The sequence below is a fragment of the Kogia breviceps genome, chromosome 2 (assembly GCF_026419965.1).
Source record: "Kogia breviceps isolate mKogBre1 chromosome 2, mKogBre1 haplotype 1, whole genome shotgun sequence".
In the NCBI taxonomy this organism is placed as follows: domain Eukaryota; kingdom Metazoa; phylum Chordata; class Mammalia; order Artiodactyla; family Physeteridae; genus Kogia; species Kogia breviceps.
In genome coordinates, this window is record NC_081311.1 from 169,337,636 (window position 1) to 169,363,790 (window position 26,155).

The 26,155-nt window shown below is 35.2% G+C and overlaps 1 protein-coding gene across 7 annotated transcripts in view; it reads left to right on the forward strand.

The window, feature by feature from the left end:
* Positions 1-26,155, forward strand: part of CARF (calcium responsive transcription factor) — a 53,270-nt gene that overhangs the window by 11,596 nt on the left and 15,519 nt on the right. For 4 of the 7 annotated variants that reach the window (XR_010839178.1, XR_010839179.1, XR_010839177.1 and 1 more), the window contains exons 3-10: positions 5,349-5,460; positions 5,926-6,150; positions 11,681-11,801; positions 13,518-13,647; positions 14,573-14,657; positions 17,821-18,010; positions 22,722-22,842; positions 25,590-25,733. Coding sequence is in view for 1 of the 7 variants with exons in the window: in XM_067026600.1 (XP_066882701.1) it covers positions 5,392-5,460; positions 5,926-6,150; positions 11,681-11,801; positions 13,518-13,647; positions 14,573-14,657; positions 17,821-18,010; positions 22,722-22,842; positions 25,590-25,733 (1,085 nt within the window). In the remaining 6 variants the exon portion in view is untranslated. Of the gene's footprint in view, positions 1-5,348; positions 5,461-5,925; positions 6,151-11,680; positions 11,802-11,982; positions 12,051-13,517; positions 13,648-14,572; positions 14,658-17,820; positions 18,011-21,816; positions 22,048-22,704; positions 22,843-25,589; positions 25,734-26,155 lie in introns of those variants that run through there. The other 3 variants (XR_009333944.2, XR_009333946.2, XR_010839180.1) reach the window with 3 other exon arrangements.

The window sequence follows — 26,155 nt, forward strand, 5'->3', positions numbered from 1 at the left end:
TTGTAAATTAATTTTTATTGGAGTATAGTTGCTTTACACTGTTGTGTTAGTTTCTACTGTACAGCAAAATGAATCAGCCATACCTATATGTGTATCCCCTCCCTTTTGGACTTCCTTCCCACTCAGGTCACCACAGTGCATTAAGTAGAGTTCCCTGTGCTATACTCGATGTTCTCATTAGTTATCTATTTTATACATAGTATCAATAGTATATATGTGTCAATCTTAATCTTCCAATTCCTTCCACCACCACCCCTTCCCCCTTGGTATCCATACATTTGTTCTCTACATCTCAGTTCTTCTGAGTATATACCTACAGTGGAATTGTTTTCATTTGGTAATTCTATGTTTAAATCCTTAATGAACTGCCAAATTGTTTGTCACAGCACCTGCACCATTTTACTTACCCATCAGCAATGCACAAGGATTCCAGTTTCCCCACATTCTCACCAACCTTTATTTTCTTTTTATTTTGTAAAGTATAACCTTTACAGTGGATATGAACTAGTATGTCATTGTTGGTTTGATTTGCATTTTCCTAATGACTAATGAACTTGAGCATCTTTAATATGATTGTTGACCACTTGTGTGTTTTCTTTGGAGAAATGTCTATTCAACCCCTTTGCCCATTTTTTTTTTTTTTTTTTTTTTTTTTTTTTTTGCGGTACGCGAGCCTCTTCCTGTTGTGGCCTCTCCTGTTGCAGAGCACAGCCTCTGGAAGCACAGGCTCAGCGGCCATGGCTCATGGGCCCAGCTGCTCCGCGGCATGTGGGATCTTCCCGGACCGGGGCAGAAACCCGTGTCCCCTGCCATCGGCAGGCAGACTCTCAACCACTGTGCCAGCAGGGAAGCCCTGCCCATTTTTTAGTGGTGTGTTTGAGTTATCTTTTCTTTAATTAAATTAAATTATTTATTTTTGGGCTGCATTGGGTCTTTGTTGCTGCACATGGGCTTTCTCTAGTTGTGGCGTGTATGGTCTTCTCATTGTGGTGGCCTCTTCTTGTGGAGCACAGGCTTTAGGCGCGTGGGCTTCAGTAGTTTTGCCATGCGGGCTCAGTAGTTATGGCTTGCGGGCTCTAGAGTGCAGCCTCAGTAGTTGTGGTGCACGGGCTTAGTTGCTCTGTGGCATGTGGGATCTTCCCGGACCAGGGATCAAACCCCTGTCCCCTGTGTTGACAGGTGGATTCTTAACCACTGTGCCACCAGGGAAGTCCCTGGGGTTGTCTTTTTTCTGTTGGGTTGTAAGAGATGTTTGTATATTCTAGACCCTTCTCAGATATTTGATTTGCAAATATTTTCTCCCATCTGTGGCTTGTCTTTTCACTCATGTCACAGTATCCTTTGTGCAAAAAAGCTTTTATCTTGCTAATGTCCAATTTATCTATTTTTTTCTTTTGACATTTATCCTTCTGGTGTCATATCTAAATCCAAGGTCATGAAGATTTACTCTTATGTTTTCCTCTAAAAATTGTATGGTTTTAGCTCTTATTAGGTCTCTGATCCCTTTTTGTTCATTTTTGGTATACAGTTGACCCTTAAACAACATGGGTTTGAGCTGTGTGGGTCCGTTTATACTTGGACTTTTTTCAGTAAAAACATAGTATAGTACTGTACAATCCACAGTTGGTTCACAGATGCAGAACTGCAGATATGGAGGGCCAACTGTAAAGTTGTACGTGAATTTTCTACTGTGCAGAGAGTTGGTGCCATTAACTTCTGTGTTGTTCAAGGGTCAACTGTATATTATGAGGTAGGGGTGCATTTTAATTGTTTTGTACGTGGCTATTCAATTGTCCCTGCACCATTTGTTGAAGAGACTTCATTCCCCATCAAATGCTTTTGGCACCCTTGTTGAAAATGATTTGGTCAGAGATGTATGAGTTTATTTCTGGACTCTCAATTCTATTCTGTTGATCTACATGTCTATCCTTATGTCAGTACCACATTCTTTTGTATACCTTAGCTTTGTAGTGAGTTTTGAAATTGTGAAGAACGAGCTGCTTTCCCTGCATCCTATAAGTTTTGTTATATTGTGTTTATCTGTCATCACCCCCTTGAGTTAATTATTTAGTTCTCCAGTATTTTATTTCTATCATTAAAACACAGATACACAAAATTGTAATAGTGTTATTATTATTTATACAGACAGTGTTTATTTAGGTTTTTCATAGAGTTATTAATTTATTTGCTTACCATTTTTCTAGCATCTCAGGACTTCCTTCTGGTATCATTTTTATTTTCTAATTCTTTAGGAATTGCTTTTGTGTAAGATCTGTTCATTATAAACTCTGTTTTTTAATCTTAAAAATGTCTTTCTCTCACCCTCTTTTGTGAAAAAGTAGCTTTAAGCATATACAATTGTATACTGAAAGTTACTTGTTTATTGTTGTGACTTCTACTGCCATTGTTGCTATTGAATAGTCTGATGTATATCTACTGTTAATACTCTGTAGGTGATCGTATCTCTCTGGCTGCATTTTAGATTTTTTCTGTTTTTCTTTAGAATTTTGTACTTTGACTACATTTGGTATGGATTTCTTTTGATTTATCTTGGTACATTTTGTGCTTCCTTTATTTGTGGATTCATGTCTTCAGTTTTGAAAAATGGTCAGCCATTATCTTGTCACATATTGTCTCTCGTCCATTTTTTCTTTTTATTCTTCTGAGACTCCAATTATAGGTATGCTATACTTATTATATTTTCCTAGTTTGAAGTGTGTTCTTTGTATTTTTTTATATTCTGTTTTACTTATGATGCATTCTGAGTAATTTTTAAAGCCTGTCTTCTAATTTAGTAATTCTTTCTTCTGCATCTAACTTTCTACTTAATTTATCCATTGACTTTTTAATTTCAGCAATTACATTTTTCATTGCTGAAAGTTCTGTTTGGTTCTCTTTCAAATTAAACTTTTGAGAGTCTCTTGTTGCTTGCTTATTCCTGTGACTCATTCTTTTATTTCGTTGAATATTAAATAATTATTTTATATTCAGTATTACATGGTTCCAATATTTGAAGTCTTTAGGGGGTGTCTAAATGTGCTGACTCCTTCTTATGGTGGCTTATTTCTTTGTGTTTTTGGCACTCTTTGATTGTAAGCTTATATTTGATTGATCTTAATGTGAAAGGAAATTAAAGTCTTAACTGTGTTTGTGTTCCTCCAAATAATAACTGCATTTGTTCTCACCAGAAGCCAGGGTACATTATTGGCTTACCAGGATCTTTCAGGTTCCTAGTCTTACCTTGGGAGTTTTAAGTTCTCCTCCCCTACCAGCTGTTTGTCCAAGCCCATTTCCCAGCCACAGTGTTTATTAGCAGCAGTGCTCTTGAAATTTTCCTCTTTGCTTGTGCTCATCACTTAGGTTTTAGATCACAGCTTTTGTTTTTATTTTGGGGAGTGGGGGGTGGGCAGAGTGGGAGAGGACAGGGAGTGGCCTCTGATTTTTGTTACTTTCTATATTAGCTCCCAGCCACGAAATATTTTGTTTTAGATCAACTTTCTATTTTTTGTTTTCTAGCAAGAGAGCCTTCTACAGTGTCTAATCTGCTGTATTGCCATTAGTGAAACTTCCTTTCTATTTTTTAAACCCCTTCTATAAAATATTAATATTAAGTATTATATGTATAGTATAAAAAATTCAAAACAGAACAGAAAGTTATAAAATAAAATTGCTCTTACTTTTATAGTCCTAGAGGTAACTACAGGTTTTTGGAATTTTTGTAATACATTAAGTTAGAATACAAGTGATAATTTAAAAATCTTTAAGGAGAAGCAATTTTAAGGTATTTTATAGTTATGTATTAAAAATAAGACTGATTTTATAGCATTTTACAATATATATTTGAGAAGAATTATTTATAATATCTTAAAAATATGAAATAGCAAACCTTGCAGATTTTCTGAAATGGTTAATTTTATAAATGTATGTTTGGATGCTATCACAGAAAAATAAGTTTTCAGTGTATCCAAATACATATACTAAATAAGTCTTAAATACAGGTATAAATGTAAATTAGGGTTTAGAGTGATGGAATTATCATGTATCCTGATTGTGATGACAGTTATCTGTGTTAAAATTCATAGAGCTATACATCAAAAAAAGAGTTCAATTAATGCATGTTAATTTTATTTATTTATTTATTTATTTATTTTTTGCGGTACGTGGGCCTCTCACTGTTGTGGCCTCTCCCGTTGTGGAGCACAGGCTCCGGACGTGCAGGCTCAGCGGCCATGGCTCACGGGCCCAGCCACTCCGCGGCATGTGGGATCTTCCCAGACCGGGGCACGAACCCGTGTCCCCTGCTTTGGCAGGCGGACTCTCAATCACTGCGCTACCAGGGAAGCCCAATGCATGTTAATTTAAAAATAAAATCTTAAAGATTTTTTTAAAAGAATTTATACTGTCTTTTGAAAAATAAAATTATAGGGTTGGATTCTTAAAAAAGCTTCTATGAAGTTTATTTTATGTTATAAATTTTCCAGTGTTGTTCTTTAGAAGTTTCATTTTGACTTTACTCCAATTTTGAGTCATAAAACATCATTCTTTTTAGATCATACTGAGTCCATTAGTCACTATACTATGCTAGGCCAGGGTATCTGAACCTCAGCACCATTGACATCTTTATGTGGGGACTGTGCTGTGTGATGCAGGGTGTTGAGCAGTTCCCCTAACTTCTGCTCATTAGATACCAGTAGCACTCTTTCCAGTTGTGACAACCAAAAAAGTTTCTAGACATTGCCCAGTATCCCCAGGCGATTAGGAGGTATTGGGGGTATGTGTGGGGGCAAAATCACCACCAGTGGAAAGCCACTGTTCTAGGCCTAAGTGGCTCAACCTTTTTAGAATACATATTTCTTCATTTTCAAAGCTTGTCATGCTAATATTAAGTGGTATAATTGTATGTTATAGTAAGAGTGTGTATATAATGTCCTCCTGTACCAAGAGATCTCTTTTAAAATTATCTAATACTATCATAGGGCACACCTCATAAAATTAAAAGCTTTTATTTAGATTACATCTTTGTAAAATGAGAATTTTAGAAGAATTTGAAAGGGTGTAACAACAGTACCTGTCACATAGCAGCAATCTTAATAAACCAGTACATGAGTGCAATTAAGGATAAGGTGAGGAAACTACATAACACTAATTTTTGCTCTGTCTTGAATTTATTCTGATGCCTTTGCAAATTATTTAACTAGAATGTTTATTTTATTGAACTTATAGGGTCTAAATGATTTAACCTAAATTGTATAGAGTAAGACAGTAGGAGAGATGACAAATTTATTTAAGACAAACATTCTGTTAAAATGTTAAGTGCTTTAGTTGATCAGATATTTAAACTCTTTCAGGTATTGAGTAATAGAAGAAAATGGAATTGAATATGATACCAGCATGGAACAGTCTGTTGAGTCATTAAGAGTCAACCATAATGATTCCAAAGAGTCAAAAACCGATTCTCAGGTATTTGAAGTAGGAATTCAACTGGGAACTTTTTTCCATTTAAAGGGAAAGCGGCATGCAATTGGACAATTTTTTATGTTTAAGGAATAGTGTTATATTTTATGTATTCTAGAATTTTAACATTTAATTTTTAATAATTCTGTCATATTTAATTTTATAATATAGAGCTTTAATGTATTCATGAAAGTTTATATATAAATACAAATCTGCATATTGAATTATAAATATTTCATTTTACATTGTATTCCTGTGGACAATTTGAAATAAAATATAATAAAAATCAACAGGTTCACTTAAGAACTTCTGTTTATATCAGTCTGTGAATTGATAACCCTTGCAAAAAGTAAAGTGAATAATTAACTGAAAAATGAATACGTTTCCATCTTTTATTAAAAACATTCTATTTTTTAAAAATTGCGACTTAATTTACAAACACTCAAGTGATTTTTTTTTTCTTTGCAAAAGCATCTAAGCTGTATGGACTCCAGTGAGCCTTCTTTTGGACAAGATGGTTCCCCTAGAGTTTTACCCATTACTACTGCAGTGGATAATTCACTCACATCACAAAATATACCAGGGCCTCTGACTCAGACACAGACTCTTTCTGCAGAGCAATTCCACCTAGTGGACCAAAATGGGCAACCTATTCAATATGAGCTTCAGTCATTGGGCGATTCTAATGCGCAAATGGTGAGTACATTTTAAAAATAACCAGTTTTCTGCTATTTAGCAAAATGTATTAGTCTTACTAGATGACCTTAATTTCTTGACACTATTGCTTTACATTGCTTTGAAAATACTGTTTCCATGACATTCATTTTTAAGTTATATAAGGATTTTAAAAGATTTCCTTTCAGGACTACAGAGTACTTCAAACCAGTACGTCCTAGCTACTATGTCTAGGCAGACTGGTGCTTTGAGATCAGTTGGAAATGTAACATAATCTGTCACTAGTGCTAAAGTGCCAGAGCTTACATATAACTTACATTTATTTTTTGTATATACATTTGACTGAACTCGATGTTGTTTGCTCTATCAACATCTCAGTTACTGATTTGTGTGCCACATGCTGGTATGCTTTCTTGAAGAAAAAGAAAGCAGTGGAAGTACCAGTGGAATAATGGAATGTAGACATACCCTTACTGATCTTTGTAAGTAGATATGTAGGTGTCATGTGAATAACAATGCATAAAGTTGACAGTGCTGCTTTTAAACTGTTAGCCAAAAATATTTATGACCAAGTTCACAGTTGAATAGATGTGGTGATAGATGGTTTTGATTCAAATAAAATTAATGAGAAAAAGTTCTAAATTGCTCATATATTTATATCAGTAATAATATGAAGAATAATATATTTCTTTGTTTGCCTGTATTTTCCAAATTTTCTACAACAAATTTTAATTCAATAATAAAAATTATTTTTAAAATCATAACGTCAATTATAAATTATACTTAAGTGGGCAACCATTTAACCCAAAATTCTTGTTTTTGTTTCTAGTCTAGAGCATTCTAGAGTTAATCTATGTCCTTTTGCTCCCTTATAATCCAGCTAAATTTTGGCATTGAGAGTAAATGGTTGAGAGGTGGCTAACTGGACAACTTTTTGTGTGTATGTTCAGGCTCAACATGTTTCTGGGCTTACTTCAGGACTGAAATGAAAAGTTAGGGTAAGCTTCTGTAATCATACTGCATCACCAGCAGAGGGTAATATGCAACAGATAATCTAGATGTGAACCAATACATTTTAATATTTCATGTTCAAAATGAAATACTTTAATTTCCCCTTATTTGACATTTATTCTAGTTTCTATCAGAACATTTAGAAAGGCTGTGTGTTCTAATGGAAGGATAAAAGAGTCTAAATGTATGAAGGGTTATCATTTTACACATGATACCCTTCCTAAAAAGCATGTTAAAGTTGCTTATTTGTCTGGGTCTGAAAAAAGTTTGAGTTCCCATTCTCTTTGTAATTGTATTAAACGTTCTATCTGAAGTGATTATAAAGGTGATTTTACATTGTTTGCGGTAGGAGATGATACAGAGGGTTGCTTGAAGTTGTGAAATAGGAAACATGTGGCATGAGCATGAAAAATAAATGTAAGGAACATGAAGTGTAAGAAGCTATCTTCTCCAAAGAACCACAGATCAGAAGGTGGTGATATTCTGGGAAACTTAGTGGAGCTTTTTTGTTTTTATTGTTTATTTTAATAGACTTTAATTTTAAGAGCAGTTTTAGGTTCACAGCAAAATGAGAAGAAAATACAGAGAGTTCCCATATACCCCCAGCCTCCATATATGCATAGTCTTTCCATTATCAAAGTCTCCACCAAGTGGAGCTTTTTGTAAAAAGTGACTTTTTTTTTTTTTTTGAAGTATGATTTTTTTCACGGAACTAGTAAAGATTCTGTAGTGGGTAAATCTGTAGTGGATGAGAGGAGGTTTTGTAGTGAAGCAGGGATGATATTTTTCATTTACTAGAAATATTGTACACAAAGAGCCCAGTAAATATAAAACTACTCATTAGCCAATAATTTCTGGTGTTTTTCATGGTCGGGCTCAAAGAAAATGTATTGCAGCAGATGACTCTTCAAAACTATGTTTATTTTCATAGCAAAGATTAAAGATAATTACTTTTTTGGTAATAGAAAAAGTAATATCATCATCACCATTGTCAAATTATATGAATTAAAAATAGTTTTTTAGGTAACAGGTGGAATAAGCTAAGGAAACAGAAAATGGAGGAGATTCTTTTCCACTGTGCTTGGGAAACAGTTTCAAAATTAAGGGGATATTCCACAGATCTGTCTTAATTATGAAATTTTCATACGATTGAATAAATTATAACTTTATTATATGTGTTTTATTTGGATTTAAAAATAACCACAGCACTCTTATTTTTTAAGAATGAATGAAAAATTTTCACACATATTTAATCTCATTTACAGGGAATAAAGAATTAACAACAGTATTATTACTATTGCCTTTTAAAGTCCACTAGGGTTTTCGTATTGTTTTATTTTTGTCTTTTTTTAGGTTAAGTAACATCATCAGTTATTGGGAGACAGTACAGAGTAGTGGTTAAAAGGAGTCAGACTGCTTGGGTTTGAATTTCAGCTCAGGACTATATAGCTCTGAGTTACCTTGCATGAGTTTTGTAACCACTGTGTTGCAGTTTCCTCATGTATAAAATGTATATAGTTCGTATACATGTCATGAAGATTAAATAACGTAATATTGGGTTGGCCAAAAAGTGCCTTTGGTTTTTAAGTAAAAATAAAAGACACATATTTCATTTTCACCAAGAACTTTATTGAACAATGATGTATTCACCCTTTTGTTCTACTACTTTCTGCCATTTTTCAGGCAACTTCATAATTCCATCTTCCCAAAACTTTTTATCTTTTTGAGCAAAGAACTCTTGCAGGTGCCTTTTACAGTCTTCCAGGGAATTGAAATTTTTTCCATTAAGAGAATTTTGTAGCGATCTAAGTAAATGGAAATCTGAAGGTGCAATGTCTGGTGAATATGGTGGATGAATCAGAACTTCACAGCTAAGCTGTAACAGTTTTTGCCTGGTCATCAAAGAAACATGCAGCCTTGCATTATCCTGATGGAAGATTATGCATTTTCTGTTGACTAATTCCAGATGCTTTTCGTCAGGTGCTGCTTTCAGTTGGTCTAACTGGGAGCATTACTTGTTGGAATTAATCATTTGGTTTTCCAGAAGGAGCTCATAATAGAGGACTCCCTTCCAATCCCACCATATACACAACCTCACCTTCTTTGGATATGAAGAGCGGCCTTTGGGGTGGTTGGTGGTGGTTCATTTCGCTTGCCCCACAATCTCTTCCATTCCACATTATTGTACAGTATCCGCTTTTCATCGCCCGTCACAATTTGTTTTAAAAATGGAACGTTTTCGTTACGTTTAAGTAGAGAATTGCATGCGGGAATACGGTCAAGAAGGTTTTTTCCGCTTAACTTATGTGGAACCTAAACATCGGAGCGATTCACATAACCAAGCTGGCGCAAATGATTTTCAGCGCTTGATTTGGATATTATGAGCATGTCGGCTATCTCCTGCGTGGTATAACGTTGATTATTCTCAGTGTCTCGATTTGATCACTGTCAACTTCAACTGGTCTACCTGACCATGGAGCATCATCCAGCGAGAAATCTCCAGCACGAAACTTCGCAAACCACTTTTGACACGTTCAGTCAGACACAGCGCCTTCTCCATGGCACTGCACAAATCTTTTTTTGCGTTTCAGTTGCATTTTTACCTTTCTTGAAATAATAAAGCGCATAATATGCCGAACATGTTGGTTTTTTTCTTCCACCTTCAGTATTAAAATGGCTACACAAAAATTCACCAATTTTGGGACTTCCCTGGTGGTGCAGCAGTTAAGACTCTGAGATCCCATTGCAGGGGGCCCAGGTTCCATCCCTGGTCAGGGAACTAGATCGTACATGCATGAAGCAACTAAGAGTTCACATTCTGCAACTAAGGAGCCCATGGACGCAACTGAGGAGCCCACCTGCAGCAACTAGAACCCGGCGCAAACAAACAAAAAAAGTATGATGCTAATAAACATCTATAAAAAAATTCACCAATTTTGATCAGTCTTTTTTTAAATGCACACTGATATGACAGCTGTCACATAAAATCTAACAAAATTGTTTTGAATGAAGTTAAAGTCAACTAAGTGCTACTAGAGCCATCTTACAGAAAAAACCAAACGAACCTTTTGGCCAACCCAATGCATGTAAAGTCCTGCTGCTTAGTATGAACTCCACAAATGAAAAGGAATTATCATTCTCAGAGTTTACAGTTGGTTTTCATGCTGAAGTAATAAGAGGTATAAGAGATATGGCAAGATATTTTTATCTCAAGAAACTTGACAAACACTGAGGGAAGGAAAAAATTTCTACTCTTAATTTCTGGGAAATGTTTATGATTATATGTAAAGCTTTCTGTTTTATTGAGGTTTAAGGGTTTTTTTTTTTTCCCAAATTTAAAGTTTTTCAAATGACCCTCTCTAAAATTGATGCCGTCTCTATCAGGCCATCAGCAAAGTTTTCATGTTTTACATAGCAAAAGGGAAGTTTGAGAAAGTGGGTTGGAATGATTAAGGACAGTTATTTGCCCTAGGGAAAACTGAGGACAGGGGATTTCAGGTAAAACAGTAAAACTGTTAGTAGAAGAGTAGTTTTTAGGTAATAACGTTTATAAGGTATCCAGAAAGTCTGGAAATGTAGGATAAACTTAATTTTAAATAATATATTAATTATAGGGCTTCCCTGGTGGTACAGTGGTTGAGAATCTGCCTGCCGATGCAGGGGACATGGGTTCGTGCCCCGGTCTGGGAAGATCCCACATGCTGCGGAGCGGCTGGGCCCGTGAGCCATGGCCGCTGAGCCTGCGCGTCTGGAGCCTGTGCTCCGCAATGGGAGAGGCCACAACAGTGAGGCCCGCATACCACCAAAAAAAAAAAAAAAAAAAAAATATATATATATATATATATATATATATATATATATAAATTATATTTTTAAATCATAGGTTCAAAATGTTTTTCTTCAACTTTAGATGCTTTCTTAGTTGACGTTCCTCTAAATTTGAGGCAAGGAGTTCATTTGTTAAACTGAAAAAAACAAACAAAAAACCGAAGGAAATAATAAATATACAGTTCCCCTATGTTTTCAGACTTTTGGGTCACTCTGTAGTATTTCTTATAGACCCAGACAGGATATATAAAAATGCGGAGATACAAAAATAAATCCTGTTTAATTAGACATCTAAGTTACTGTTTTTAAATGAAAATGACTTAAAGTATGATACCAGTGATTATCACACAAATAGCTCAAACATGTGGATAATACAGTAAGTAGAAAAAAGTAAATATATTTAGTACAGTCAGAGACTTACTTGTTCAGGTTACTAAGTAATTAGGCCTCACGTCCATGTAATGATTAAGACCATAGGTGTTTAAGATCATAGGACATAGGATCAAACTGCCTGTTTTGAATCCTAGCTTTACCACTTATCAATTGTGAGACTTTGGGAAAAAATTTTTAGGTACCTCAGTGTTTTCATCTATAAAGCGAAGAAAATGATAGTATCTGCTGTAGAGGTAGGCATGTCTAATAATTTTTTAAGTAATGATTCTTTTGAATCATTATAGACTTATGCATTTGATTTTTTTAAAATGCTTCCAAGATGATTGTTGCCAGCCCATCAGAAAATGGACAGGTGCTGCGTGTAATTCCATCTACCCAGACAGGAACGACACAAGTGATTGTACCTCAGGGGCAGCTTGTGGATGTGAATAGTCCTCAGGGTGAGTAATCATGGGATATAGGGGATTAAAGAACGTTTTAAAGAACAAACGTATATTCAGAAAATCACCTCATGAAAGTCAGTGCTAAAATTGATCTCTTTGGGTAAGATTGTGAACTGAATAATTAGAAAAAGTATCTTAGCCCAAATAAATTTCAAGTTCGTTTTTCAACTCCTGTCTAGGTTAGCTGTCTATTTCATTTTGGAATTCTGTGAAGCTGGTTGACTCTTGCTTCCTCCCAAATGAGCAGTGAGCATAAAATAAATTCTTCTTAATTTTAATAACAATAATAATGACAGCAACAATAGCAAGAATATAGTGCTAACAGCTACTGGAGAAATTTTTATTTTATATTTTTGTCAATGTTGTTGTTAGACATGCGACACTTCTCTTTTTTTTAAACTATTCTCATCCTGTTTGCTCTTTTCTTCTTTGTTCCTTCAGATTCAGAAAGAATCATGCTCCTCATTTTTAAAAATAAATTTATTTATTTATTTTAATTTATCTTATTTATTTATTTTTTGGCTGCATTGGGTCTTCGTTACTGTGCATGGGCTTTCTCTAGTTGTGGCAAGCGAGGGCTGCTCTTCGTTTTGGTGCACGGGCTTCTCATTGCAGTGGATTCTCTTGTTGCAGAACATGGACTCTAGGCTTGTGGGCTCAGTAGTTCTGGCTCATGGGCTCTAGAGCACAGCCTCAGTAGTTGTGGTGCACAGGCTTAGTTGCTCTGCAGCATGTGGGATCTCTCTGGACCAGGGTTCGAACCCATGTCCCCTGCATTGGCAGGTGGATTCTTAACCTCTGCACCACCAGGGAGGTCCGTATTTATTTATTGTTTATTTTTGGCTACGTTGGGTCTTTGTTGCTGCACGTGGGCTTTCTATAGTTGCAGCGAGCGGGGGCTACTCTTTGTTGTGGTGTGCGGGCTTCTCATTGCGATGGCTTCTTTTGGTGCAGAGCATGGGCTCTAGGCGTGCAGGCTTCAGTAGTTGTGGCATGTGGGCTCAGTTTTTGTGGCTCACGGGCTCTAGAGTGCAGGCTCAGTAGTTGTGGCACATGGGCTTAGTTGTTCTGCGGCATGTGGGATCTTCCTGGACCAGGGCTCAAACCCGTGTCCCCTGCATTGGCAGGCAAATTCTTAACCACTGCACCACCAGGGAAGTCCCCCTATTTCTTTTTATTTTATTCTTTTTCTACCTATTTGATAATATCCCTATTAGTTCTTTTCCTTTTTCTTCCCTTCCTTTTCCATCTATTTGCATCTCTTTTCTAACATCATAGCTACACTGTTGTCATTTTTTCATAGATAATGATTTAGGGCAAATATTCTTACTTTAGTGTTATGATTCTTTGTCTTTGATAACAGTTGTTACAACTTAAGGAAAAAAAACATAGTTTGCAGGAAACATTACAAACATGGTATAGAAACTAAAAGGAATTAGTTTTACATTTTCCTATTGTGATATTAATATAACAATTACTTCTACCACTTTTATATCCTAGCTATTCAATATAAGTTCCAAAACTTCAGTATTCAATATTACAGTTTAAAAGTAAACAAGTTTATCAGAGGAATTCTCAATAAAGTATAAGTTTTATTATCTGTAGCTTTAGAGCATATCTTTTCTATTTCAAATGTATTAGTTGCAGTTCATTACATTCTCATGGTCTTATTCAAGATATTGATGTTGCTTTGTTCTTGTTCTTATTGTTAAGATGTCTCTGAAGAGAAACCCAGTGACAGAAACTTACCAACTGTAAGAGTGGATTCTCTAGCAGACAATAACAGTAGTTACATTCTTCATCCACAAGCTTCCCTCACATTGCCCAAAAAGACAGTGACCAGGTGAGTCAATGAGAAAGAGGAGCTCATCTTTGGATATCACTATGGAAATCTCTTTTTACATTATCACATTTAAAGCTGGCTGGCTATAGAGAAGATCAGAAATTCAGAAAATAGAATAAACCATCATCAAATACATCCTTAATCATTTTAATAACATCTTGGCAATAAGGGAGTTACTTTAGAATCTATAAAAGGCCAATGTGCTACTTTTCCTCAATGACATTTGCCTGTTATCTTTTGAAGCAATCTGTAAACATCTGGCACTAATAGAGTTTTTTAAAAAAAGAAATATCCATTCTAAGTTCTATAATTTTTAATGGTTCATCACATTTTTATGCATTTAATTCCTCTGTGGTAAAGTGTTTAAAATGTTTTTTGTTAATGTCTATTTCAGCTTTTATTTTTGCCTAAAAATAACACTGTTTATAATAATTTAGGGAAATACAGACATGGGTTTTGTATTACTTGTATTTTAATTGTTCTATGAAAATACTTTAAAGGTAACATAATATTTGTGACATTTAACTTTAGAACTTGACGTAATATCTTGTTACTGTTAATAAGTCACCTGAAGATGGTTTATTTGCTCATTTTTTGTTAAATGAAAAATAATTATGTGAGAAGAATACAAAATAAGCTCTGAGAAAGATATATAAAACACTTGAATTTATTGAAACTACAGGTATTTGGAAGAACAAAGTTAGACTTTTGCTTTAGCAATTGATAAAATAGTAATGATTTTAAAAAGTATTAATTATATCCATCAGACCAATCTGTCATTATTATTATAATTTCTAATTGATGACCTCAGTATTGTCTTTGACTGGCTAAGAGGATAAAGCAACTGAATGCTGTGTGTGTGTGTGTGTGTGTGTGTGTGTGTGTAACTTGTAATATATATTTATATATACCTCCCCCATCCCAGAATACTTGAAGAACCCTTTTTGGCTCCACTCCAGTCACTTTCTTCTAACACACCTATATGGGCCTGTCGTCTTAGGAGCTGTGAGGTGAGTTAAAAAATAATCCTTATGTAGATTCACTTAGTTGATTATAACTACAATTCATCCCAAAATGTCCACTTTTGAGTACAACTAATAGAAGCTGTATCTGTAATATTTTGTTCATGTTTGTGCTAACTCTTTTATTCCTTAGAGCCTGAAAACTCTGTTAAAGCAGAGATCTTATAAATCCCTTCACACTTCACTGTCATTTCATTTCTTCTCTTACAACTCTTATCCCTTGTCTTCCATAAAACTTCACTATCATGTTTCTCTACTTTTTATCCTTTAATCATTCCTTCTCTTTCTTTGCTTGGCATTTATTTCTTTTCATATTCTCAGCGGAAATTCTTCAAGGTTCACCATTTGACCTTGTCTTAACTTCTCTACATTTTATCCCTTGTAGACCTTAACAGCTTTGTTGACTTTCAATTCTCAGTTTTATAAAAATGATTCCCAAATCTCTATCACCAGTTCTTTAATTCTACCCTTGCTTTTGTCCCAGATCTCTAGCTACTTACTTGAAGCTTTACTTAGATTTCACCTCAAATTCACCATATCTAAAGAGAAATTATCTGCCATACCACAACTAGCTCTACTACCTAAATTCCTTGTCTATGTAATAACAAATACCGTCTCCTTAGATACAAAGTTTTAGACTAATTTCTTCCTTTCCCATATTCAGATAGTCACCTGACTCTTTTAGTTTTTTTCTTTAAAGTGGTTTAAAGGGAGATTTTCCCACAGACCTTTGTTATCTTGAACTCAATTATGGTAACAGCCTTCCCATTAATCTCTTTGACTCTTCCATTTCTAGTCCTTACTGTGTGGTTTTCTGAAACTACTTATCTTTTAATATTACTTTCATTGTCTTTTCTCACTGCCCAATAAGCTCAGTGTTATTTTTCCACATCATTTAGCCACTTGTTACTAGCTTTCTATAATCAGGTATCACCTTATCTTATCCTTTTTTATTTCCTGCTTTTCTCCAATTCATCTTTCATTCATGTTAGCCAAGTCTTCCTACTTGGTACACATACTTCAGAATCTTCCTTTATCTCCTCCTTCACTTGTGTTTATTTCCATTTCCTAATATGTTATTTTTTCTTCTACTTACCTTTCTAACTACTATTCTTCAAATCCCAATGCAAGTCCTATATGTCTTTTCTGTAATAGTCTAATGATTACTTTATCTTTTACCTATTTATCTCTTAAAATTTTATTTGTGTATTTATTTGGTTGTGCTGGCTCATAGTTGCGGCAGGCAGGCTCCTTAGTTGCAGCTCACGGGCCCCTTAGTTGTGATATGCGAACTCTTAGTTGCGGCATGCACGTGGGATCTAATTCCCCAACCAAGGATCGAACCTGGGGCCCCCTGCATTGGGAGAGCAGAGTCTTATCCACTGCACCACTGGGGAAGTCCCTATTTATCTCTTAAAATTCTTTGATAATTATTACCATTACCATTCTTAATTCTTTGCTAGCTTGGGTTGTTCACTATTATATACCTTTTAGACTATACACTTTTTGAGGAAGACGACCATGTGCTTCTACATATAAACCATACATGGTAATGAGTATTTAATTATTAAAATGCTTCGTTGTTTTAAACAAATCTTAAAATATGGCAAGGAAAAACACTACTTGAGTTTTAATATTTTGAGAAAATTTCTAATCATGAAGTCTAATGATGTATTACATTTGTTAGGACATTATCACTGTTGCTTTTCTGAGTGTTATGTACGTATGTATGTATAGACATTAAGATTTTTTTTTCCCTTCACACTTTTTGTTAGTCATAGTTTTTCAGTCGTTTCCTAAAGGTACTATTCTTGTCGTTTGATGAGGGTTTTTAAAATCATTATTATAAACTTCATGAAATGCTATGGACATTAAAGCATTAGCAATTATGTGGCCAAATTACTTCATTTTACACCATGGTACATTATGTAACTTATCTAACATCATATATCTTGTAAGAAATTAGTTAAAACTGTACAACAGCCTGAATTATCTCAAAGATTGAAGGATTCTTTTTCTCCAAGCTATATCAATAGTGAAAAACATTTTTGGTTAGTGGCTGAAGAAATATTTTCTGCATTTTGCTTGAAAATATTGTTTAGGTAGTCCTTTTTACGTTTTGAATTTCCATTTAAAGGTGTTTTTCTTATAGGCATTTTTTAGATTTGACCAAAATCTATTAGTTGGACAAATTTCAATACTGCATTAAACTTTTATCTCCTGATATGACCTGACTGCATTGTACTAATTCTGAATTTTTCCTTTCATTAACAACATTATATGCTGTATTCATTTTTTTTCTTTTTTGTGGTACGCGGGCCTCTCACTGTTGTGGCCTCTCCCGTTGCGGAGCACAGGCCCCGGACGCGCAGGCTCAGTGACCATGGCTCACAGGCCCAGTCGCTCTGCGGCATGTGGGATCTTCCCGGACCAGGGCACAAACCCGCGTCCCCTGCATCGGCAGGCGGACTCTCAACCACTGCGCCACCAGGGAAGCCCCTGTATTTATTTTATTTGTAAAAAAATGCTATAGCTAGACTTTATGTTCCTACTTTTATTTGTAGGGATATTTTGATGAGGAAATATCTAGGCTAAAAGAAAATTCATAAGCATAGGCATTTTCATTATTTTTAGGGGAAATTGTAGATAATGTATTGTTTGGAATCAATATCTCTTTTTATTATGGCTCAAAGTATACCTACAACAGTATGTTGATACCTTCCTTTTGTTAAATGTATTCTTGCCAGGTGAAATGTTTAGTCTAATTAGGAGGAAAAAGATTATTCCACATCTCTGCTTTTATTCCCTATAAGGGAGAAACATACATGAAATCAATTCTAGGTCTAAGTGCATTTCAGTTTAAGAGATCACAGTTAAAAAATTTCTCTGGGTATAGAAAAAGCTTTTCTTCTAGTTGAGGGATACTCACAAGGTAGTGGATAGATAATATCAATTTATTTACATGATTTGTTTATACCTTGCCTTATTTCAGGAAGAATTTAAGATAGCTTACAAAAATACCGAAAAATATATTAGCAAGGTGGAAGTTAAAATTGGGAGCTAAAAAATAAAGAACAAGAATGGAACGATAAAATGGAAGTAAGAAATGTATATCTGAATGAGGGTTATTTGTGTGAATTTCTACATGCAGAAAATTGGAGATTCATACCGTGGCTACTGTGTAAGTGAGACTGAATTAGAAAGTGTCCTAACATTTCACAAGCAGCAAACACAGAGTGTTTGGGGGACCCGCCAATCTCCAAGCCCAGCCAAGCCAGCTACACGCTTGATGTGGAAATCCCAGTATGTCCCATATGATGGAATCCCATTTGTCAATGCAGGTACTTTTTAAAAGATTTATTTTAAAAAGTTCAGCAGCAGCCATGATCCGTTGTGAAAATGTGGTTTTCCTAAGGTGATAACATTTTCATTTTGGTAGATGACAACTGACTGTTAATTGGTGAAAATGCATATTAAACTAAAAAGAAAACTTATAGTAAATATAACCAATTATTTTATGTTGTAAAATTATATTTTAGCATATTAGGGTAAATAAATAATACTTCATACTGAAAAATAGAAAGTAAAAAATATTTAAATTCTGGGTAGACCTATTTAATAAAAATCAAGCCATAGAGCAGTTTTATTATTTTAAATATGTATAGCTGGTTGGCTTTTTTTTTTTCCCCTTCCAATCCTGATAGTCTCTCCTTCTCTCTTGATTTGTCTTTTGGGAAAAAAATCGGTGTCCATTTTATATAGTGTATAACTCAGGAGTTACTGTATGGAACTGGTATACAATCGAGTTATTATATAGAATTCTAATATTAAGGTTCTCAAGTATCAGGTGTGTTACATACAGCATTCTCAAACAGTGGGCTAGTGTTTACTAAAGCAGTAGAGTTTCAAACAATTCCCAGAGAGTCACCCTAGGACTAGTCAGACACCAAAGAACCTAAGAATAAGTGATTTATTTCAGAAATATGGGGGCACTGATTCCACTAGAAGAGTTGTAGCCTCATCCTGGACCTCTGAGGGTAAAGAGAACTACTTAGAGGAAGCTGAGATAAATGTAACCCCTTCTGTGCAGGTTTTATTCTCCTCCTCAGTTCAAATCCCTTCTTAACTCCCCTCAGGCAGCTACTACATGAATTTGGTGTGTATTTTTATACTTTATCATACATGTTTGTATTTATAATAATATATTTTATTGTTTTGAACATTTTAAAGTATATGTAAATAATAAACTATAGATATTCTTAGGTAAACTTTTCACTCATTCTTATTTTTGAAATCTATCCATATTGATAATTATAAATTCTAGCTAACCCAATTTATTATTATATATTTTAACATTATATAATAATCTGTTACTTAAATTTGGTCATTCCAACATATGATCAAACTGCAGTTATTTTTCTACTAATGATTTAGGTTGTTTCCACTTTTTCAATATTACAAAGAATTCTATGGTTTAATCTCCATGATACATGTTTTCTGTTGGAAAGTTGTAAGTAGTTTACTAGAGTGTGTGCATTAAAGTGGAATTACTTTACAAGATTATCTCAAGTTGCTCTCTAAGGTGGTGTTCAGGTCCAAAATCTCTAAACTTTTTTTCTCAAATGTATTTCAGAATTCTGTATTTTTGGACTGTAATATGGTACTATTACAGAATACTCCTAGCAAGTATTCTATAGACAATATCACATAATCAAGCACAGTAATTCATTATGCGTAACCACGCTAAATGGAATAAAGACTATAAATAGCTTCATAAAGTTCGGGTCAGTTTTTGCAGACAAATGTATTACAAAAAATTGTTTTTCATGCTTTTTAAATATGAGAATCATACGTGAGGGATTGACAACATGTATCAATTTTGCGGGTTTTTTTTTTTTTTTTTTTTTTTGCGGTACGCGGGCCTCTCACTGCTATGGCCTCTCCAGTTGCGGAGCACAGGCTCCGGATGCACAGCCTCAGTGGCCATGGCTCACGGGCCCAGCCGCTCCGCAGCAGGTGGGATCCTCCCGGACCGGGGCACGAACCCGTGTCCCCTGCATCAGCAGGCGGACTCTCAACCACTGTGCCACCAGGGAAGCCCTGTATCAATTTTTAGTCCTTTCAGCAATGTATGAAAATTTCCCTTTCCCACATTCATTCTATGATTTGACATTGTCAGATTTTAAAAAATCTTTATGCTACGGGAATTTTCATATGCATATCAAAGTAGAGGTAATAATGTATGAAATCTCATAACTCCGTGTATGCATCATCCAGCTTCAACAAGTATCACCATGTGGTCAATCTTGCGTCGTTTATACCCCTACCCACTTCTTCAGGAAATTCCAGATATCATTTCATCTATAATTACTGAAGTATATAATAGGTATTAAAGTATATATCTGAAATATAAGGATAGCCCATTATCCCACTTAAATAAATTAACAGTAATTGCTTTTTTTTTAAATGTTTTAATTTTTTGGCCATGCTGCGTGGCATGTGGGGTCTTAGTTCCCCAGTGCCCCCTGCAGTGGAAGCGTGGAGTCTTAACCACTGGACCACCAAAGAAGTCCGAACAGTAATTTCTTAATATCATAAGTTATCCATTGTTGACATTTCTCCGCTTACCATAATTCTTTTTGCAGAGGTCTGTATAAATTCACATGCAAACCAAGTTAATGGATCAAATTTGGTTAAGTTTCTTCTCATCTAAAAATTTCTCTCCTCTTTTCCCCCAGGTAGTTTGTCCTGTACACTTTGCCATATTCAGGATTTTGCTGATTCTATCTCTGGTGTTTTTTAACATGTTCTTTTATCTCCTGTATTTCCTGTAATCTGTTAGATGTATGAGTTTGATTAAATGAAGATTTAATCTTGATTAAAGTATTTTGCGAGAATACTTCATAGGTGTGCTGTGTACTTCTTATCACTACCTATGTAGCATTTTTAACTGTAAGATTGATCAGTGGATTCAGTTGTTTTAGAGCATTGTCAAATTTTTTATGTTTACCAGTTTGAAGAGTGAGAGAGTATCTTACTATTGTTTTATTTTTTAAAATTAATTAATTAATTAATTTTTGGCTGCGTTGAGTCTTCGTTGCTGCACATGGGCTTTCTATAGTTGTGGCGAGCGGGGGCTACTCTTCGTTGCAGTGAGTGGGCTTCTCATTGCGGTGGCTTCTCTTGTTGCAGAGCATGGGCTCTAGGCGTGCAGGCTTCAGTAGTTGTGGTAACGCGGGCTCAGTAGTTGTGGCTCGTGGCCTCTAGAGTGCAGGCTCAGTAGTTGTGGCGCACGGGCTTTAGTTGCTCCACGGCATATGGGATCTTCCCGGACCAGGACTCAAACCTGTGTCTCCTGCATTGGCAGGCGGACTCTTAACCAGTGTGCCACCAGTGAAGTCCTTAGTATTGTTTCAATTTGCATTTCCCTGTTAACTAGTGAAGTTGAGCGTCTTTTTATTGTTTATTTAATATCCTTTTGTTTTCTTTCTGAATTACCTGTTCATAGTCTTTGCCCATTTTTCTGTTTGGTAGTTAGTTTTTATTTTTAAATTATTTATGGTTCTTTATATTCTGCATATTAATTCTTTGTTTTATGTATTATAAAATACTGTTTCTCAAACTGATTTTCCTTTTACCATCATTTAGAAGAAGTTAGTTATCAGCCTTATGAACATTTTTATTCATGATTGGTGTTTTTCGGGGGTTTTAGAAATATATATATATATTTATTCATTTGGCTGCATTGGGTCTTAGTTGTGGCACGCGGGATCTTTCTTGTGGCACGTGGGCTCTTCGTTGCGGCATGTGGGCTTCTCTCTAGTTGTGCCGTGCAGGCTCTAGAGTGTGTAGGCTCAGTGCTTGCGGCTTGTGGGCTCTCTGGTTGTGACGCGTGGGCTCTAGAGTGTGTGGGCTCTGTCGTTGCTTGCCCTGTGACATGTGGGATCTTAGTTCCCCAACCAGTGATCAAACCTGTGTCCTCTGCATTGGAAGGTGGATTCTATCACTGGGCCATCAGGGAAGTCCCTGGGGTTTTGAGTTTTATATTTGAAAAGTTTGCTGTATCCTACATAGATTAGGATATCCAACTTAAAATCTTAAATTGTATAGTTTTCACAGCTGCTTATTTGTGTTATCTATGGAACTGTAACAAATTACCCCAAATGTGGTGGTTGAAAACAACAAACATTTATTGTCTCACAGTTTCTATGGGTCAGGAGTCCAAGAGCAGCTTAACAAGGTGGTTCTGCCTCAGGTTCTCTCACAAGACTGCAATTAAGATGTTGGCTGGATCTGCCGTCGTCTCAGGACTTGACTGGGGGAGAATATGCTTCCACGCTCACTCATGTGGCTGTTGGCAGGCCTTATTCCTTGCCAGGTGGGCCTCTTCACAGAGCTGTCTCACCACATGATATCTGATTTCACCTGGAGAGAGCAATCCGAGCAAGAGCAAGAAAGTACCCAAGATATAAGTCACAGTCTTTTTATAACCTAATATCAAAAATAACATCCTGCCACTTCTGCCATGTTCAGTAGAAGTAAGTTAGTAAGTCTAGGTCATGCTCAAGGGGAGGGGATTACCAAGGACATGAGTACTAAGAGGCAGGGATCCTTGGGACCCATCTTACAGGCTGGTAATCACATTATTCTAACAGCTCAAATAGAAATAAGGAAATAAGTAATTATAAAAGGAAATAAAATTTTAAATGATATTAATATTCACTAACAAATGTAGCATTTGCTAATTTCTACTTATAAAGTAGTAAATTTTATTATTAAAAACCATATATATGTAAATACCAGTTGACAGTCAGTAAATGTGGTATTTGCTAATTTCCTTACCGTAATGCAGTACATTTGGTAACTATTACAATAAACTTTTAAATTTATGTGTTTGTACATCTTAGTAAGTCTTACTGATGTTTTCTTTCCTTAAGGTTGTATAATTGGAAGTATAGATTTTGTCATTGCCACCACCAAGTTATTTTTAATCTAGTATCCAGAACAGATGGATACTTGAATTAAATATCAATAGTTGGTTTTGGCCCACAGGGAGTAGAGCTGTGGTAATGGAGTGTCAGTATGGGCCAAGAAGAAAAGGTTTCCAGTTAAAAAAGATCAGTGAGCAGGAAAGCAGGTCTTGTCAGCTCTACAAAGCTACTTGTCCAGCCCGGTAAGCTTTATTTTCTTTTATTTCTTTTTTATTAAGTACTTATTTTTGAATAGCTAATATGCACATTTTTATTAAGTTTAAGCAGTGCCAAAAGCATACAGTGAAATCTGTTTCCTCTTACCCTTGCTTCCTATGTCCCACTTTAAGGCAACAGCTCTTACCAGTTTCTTGAGTAACCTTGCAAAGATATTCTGTGTATATGCATATAGGTATATACTCTACCATCATAAATGTTGAAGATCTCAGTAAAGATTACTAATATTTTCTTTCCTTAAATTTGGGTAGTAGCATACCTTCTTTCCGGCTATGAATTCACATTGATATATTTCCATTCTGAATGCTTATTGTAGTTATTTGCTGCACAGATATTATGCTTCATACTAGTGTGAATGTAGAGGTATATACTACTCTACATTAAAAAATTTTTTTATTGAAGTATAGTTGATTTACAATGTTGTGTTAATTTCTGCTGTACAGCAAAGTGATTCAGTTATACGTATATTCTTCTTCATATTCTTTTCCATTATGGTTTATCACAGGATATTGATATAGTTCCCTGTGCTATACAGTAGGACCTTGTTTTACTCTATTTTTTTTTCATTCCCAGTATATCTCAAAGTTGGCTCCATGTCTGTATTTAAATGAACCAATTCTTTTTATTGATAGATCAACTGATTTTTAAAAGTGAGATAAAATTGACATATAAATTATGTTATTTTCATGGTTCCTTTTTAATAGCCATATAATATTCCATTTATAGATGAATTATCATTTACTTAATTAGTCCTCCAACAGTGGACATATAGGCTCTGGAAAATATTCTTTATTATTATATACAAAACTGCAGCAAATAACATTGTACCTCTTTGTACACTTGTGTAAGTATATTGACGAAATAAATTCCTTGAAATGAAATTGCTAGGGCAAGTGTTGTATTATTTTTAAATGTTGACAGGTGTTGCAGAGTTGCTTTGTAGAGTGATTTTACCAATTATATTCATACCAGCAATGTAGAAGACCAACACAGTAAGTTTTAGGTAGAATAGGACTACTGAGTAGTCATTGCTCTGGCTGAGAATGAAAAATATGCACCAAAGGGCATCCCTGGTGGTGCAGTGGTTGAGAGTTCACCTGCCGATGCAGGAGACACGGGTTCGTGCCCCGGTCCGGGAAGATCCCACATGCCGCGGAGAGGCTGGGCCCGTGAGCCATGGCCACTGAGCCTGTGCGTCCGGAGCCTGTGCTCCACAATGGGAGAGCCCACAGCAGTGAGAGGCCTGCGTACAAAAAAAAAAAAAAAAAAAAAATTTATCTTATGATTTGAAACACTAACAATGTGTGAAAAAAGAATTATTAGTAAAGAACATTTCAAAAATCTTTTTTGGTGCACCTTTTTTTTTTTTTTTGTGGTACGCGGGCCTCACTGTTGTGGCCTCTCCCGTTGCGGAGCACAGGCTCCGGACGCGCAGGCTCAGCGGCCATGACTCATGGGCCTAGCCACTCCACGGCATGTGGGATCTTCCCGGACCAGGGCACGAACCCGTGTCCCCTGCATCGGCAGGCGGACTCTCAACCACTGCACCACCAGGGAAGCCCTCTCAAGAAGTTTATAAAGTCAGTTAAGAAGGCTTTTCATGTTTAATCTGATAATGTTAACTTTAGACAATATTTAAACCTGACCATTAAACAAAACTTTGCTTTTAAATATAAGCAGTATAGACCATTAAACAAAACATTGCTTTTAAATATGAGCAATGTAGAACTTTAGATATAACTTGGGAGAAAATATCTATACGTGAAGAGATAATTTTATTCTCTATCATTCTATAAGTACTTTTTGCGTATATGCTCTGTGCCCAGAAACAACATTGGGTGCCATGGGAAGGAGAGGAGACTAAAAGAGGTATATGATTTTACTTAATCATGGGAAACTTAAAATATTGTTGGGGTAGATCAGGAAGCAGCAAACTATAAGAGAACATAATAGTATTGTATATAATGTTAAATGTGTGGATTAGCTAACTGTCTTCAGAGAAGGAATATATCCTAGCAAACTCATTAACAGGAAAGAAAATGGAACTTAACCTGGATACTGAAGTTTAGATTGAATTTGGTAGGTAGAGAATTAGAAGGAAGATATGGTAGGGTAGGAGAATGATATAAAGAAAGATATAGTATGATTGTGTATTTGGTATCAGAGGAGGAAGGAACATTGAGATAATAAACACAGGAAAAACAATTTTATATTTGAAGTGATGAAAAGATGGGTAAATAAATTAGAATCATATAGAACGCCTTGAATGCTGCTAAGAAATTTGTGCTTGATTAAAGAACAGATAGATTCTTCAACAGAGAAGTACAAATGCAAAGAATTATTGTGGCATTGATACCTCTAGTGGATTTAAGAAATGGAAGACTGGAGGCCTAGAGGCTCCAGAAGGTGGCGGGTATTAAAGTAATCCAGGTGTGAGGCGTTTACAGCTTCAGGGAGAATGTAGAAGAGACAGATCCAGAAAAAAAAAGTTAATATTCATAATATTTAGACATTTTTACTAAAGTAATGATTATTGTTAACTTGCTGAATATTACACACTGAAAATATGGCATATCTTTCACATAATTATCTGAATGCTTTCTAGATTAATAGAATTTTCTCTAAACTTTAACACTAAAGTAAACTTGTGGTTGATAAGTTAGTCTTGAGGTTATAGTATAATGAAAAAAATTCTTCTTTTTCTTATAAAAAGGATTTACATTAAAAAGGTACAGAAATTTCCTGAATATAGAGTTCCTACAGACCCCAAAATTGACAGGAAAATAATCCGAATGGAGCAGGAAAAAGCCTTTAACATGCTAAAGAAGAACTTGGTAGATGCTGGTGGTGTTCTTAGGTATGACATTTATATTGTTCTTTTGTTTTACAAATTCCCTCCATTTGGAAGAATTCTGTAATAAGAGAAATTATATTATGTTTTCCAATTATTTCATTAAGAAATGGTTTTTATAAGGTAGATAGATGTCTTATTAGTTGCTCCCTAGATATTAAAATGATTTGCCACTGTATAAGCCATTGAGTTTATCATCTAAATGTGGATAATTTTAACCAAAGAATTCTTTATACCATGTGGAAGTTGTTTCCCCAAATGATAAATACATATTTAGCAACACATTTTATTATATATTTAGTACCTTTTTTCAGATACTTATTAGGAACTGAACTTGCAGTCACCTACATATATTTTTTAAACCCATCTTTGATTACTTATGGCAACCATATATGAATTCTAAGCCCTATATAAAATTCCATTTTATA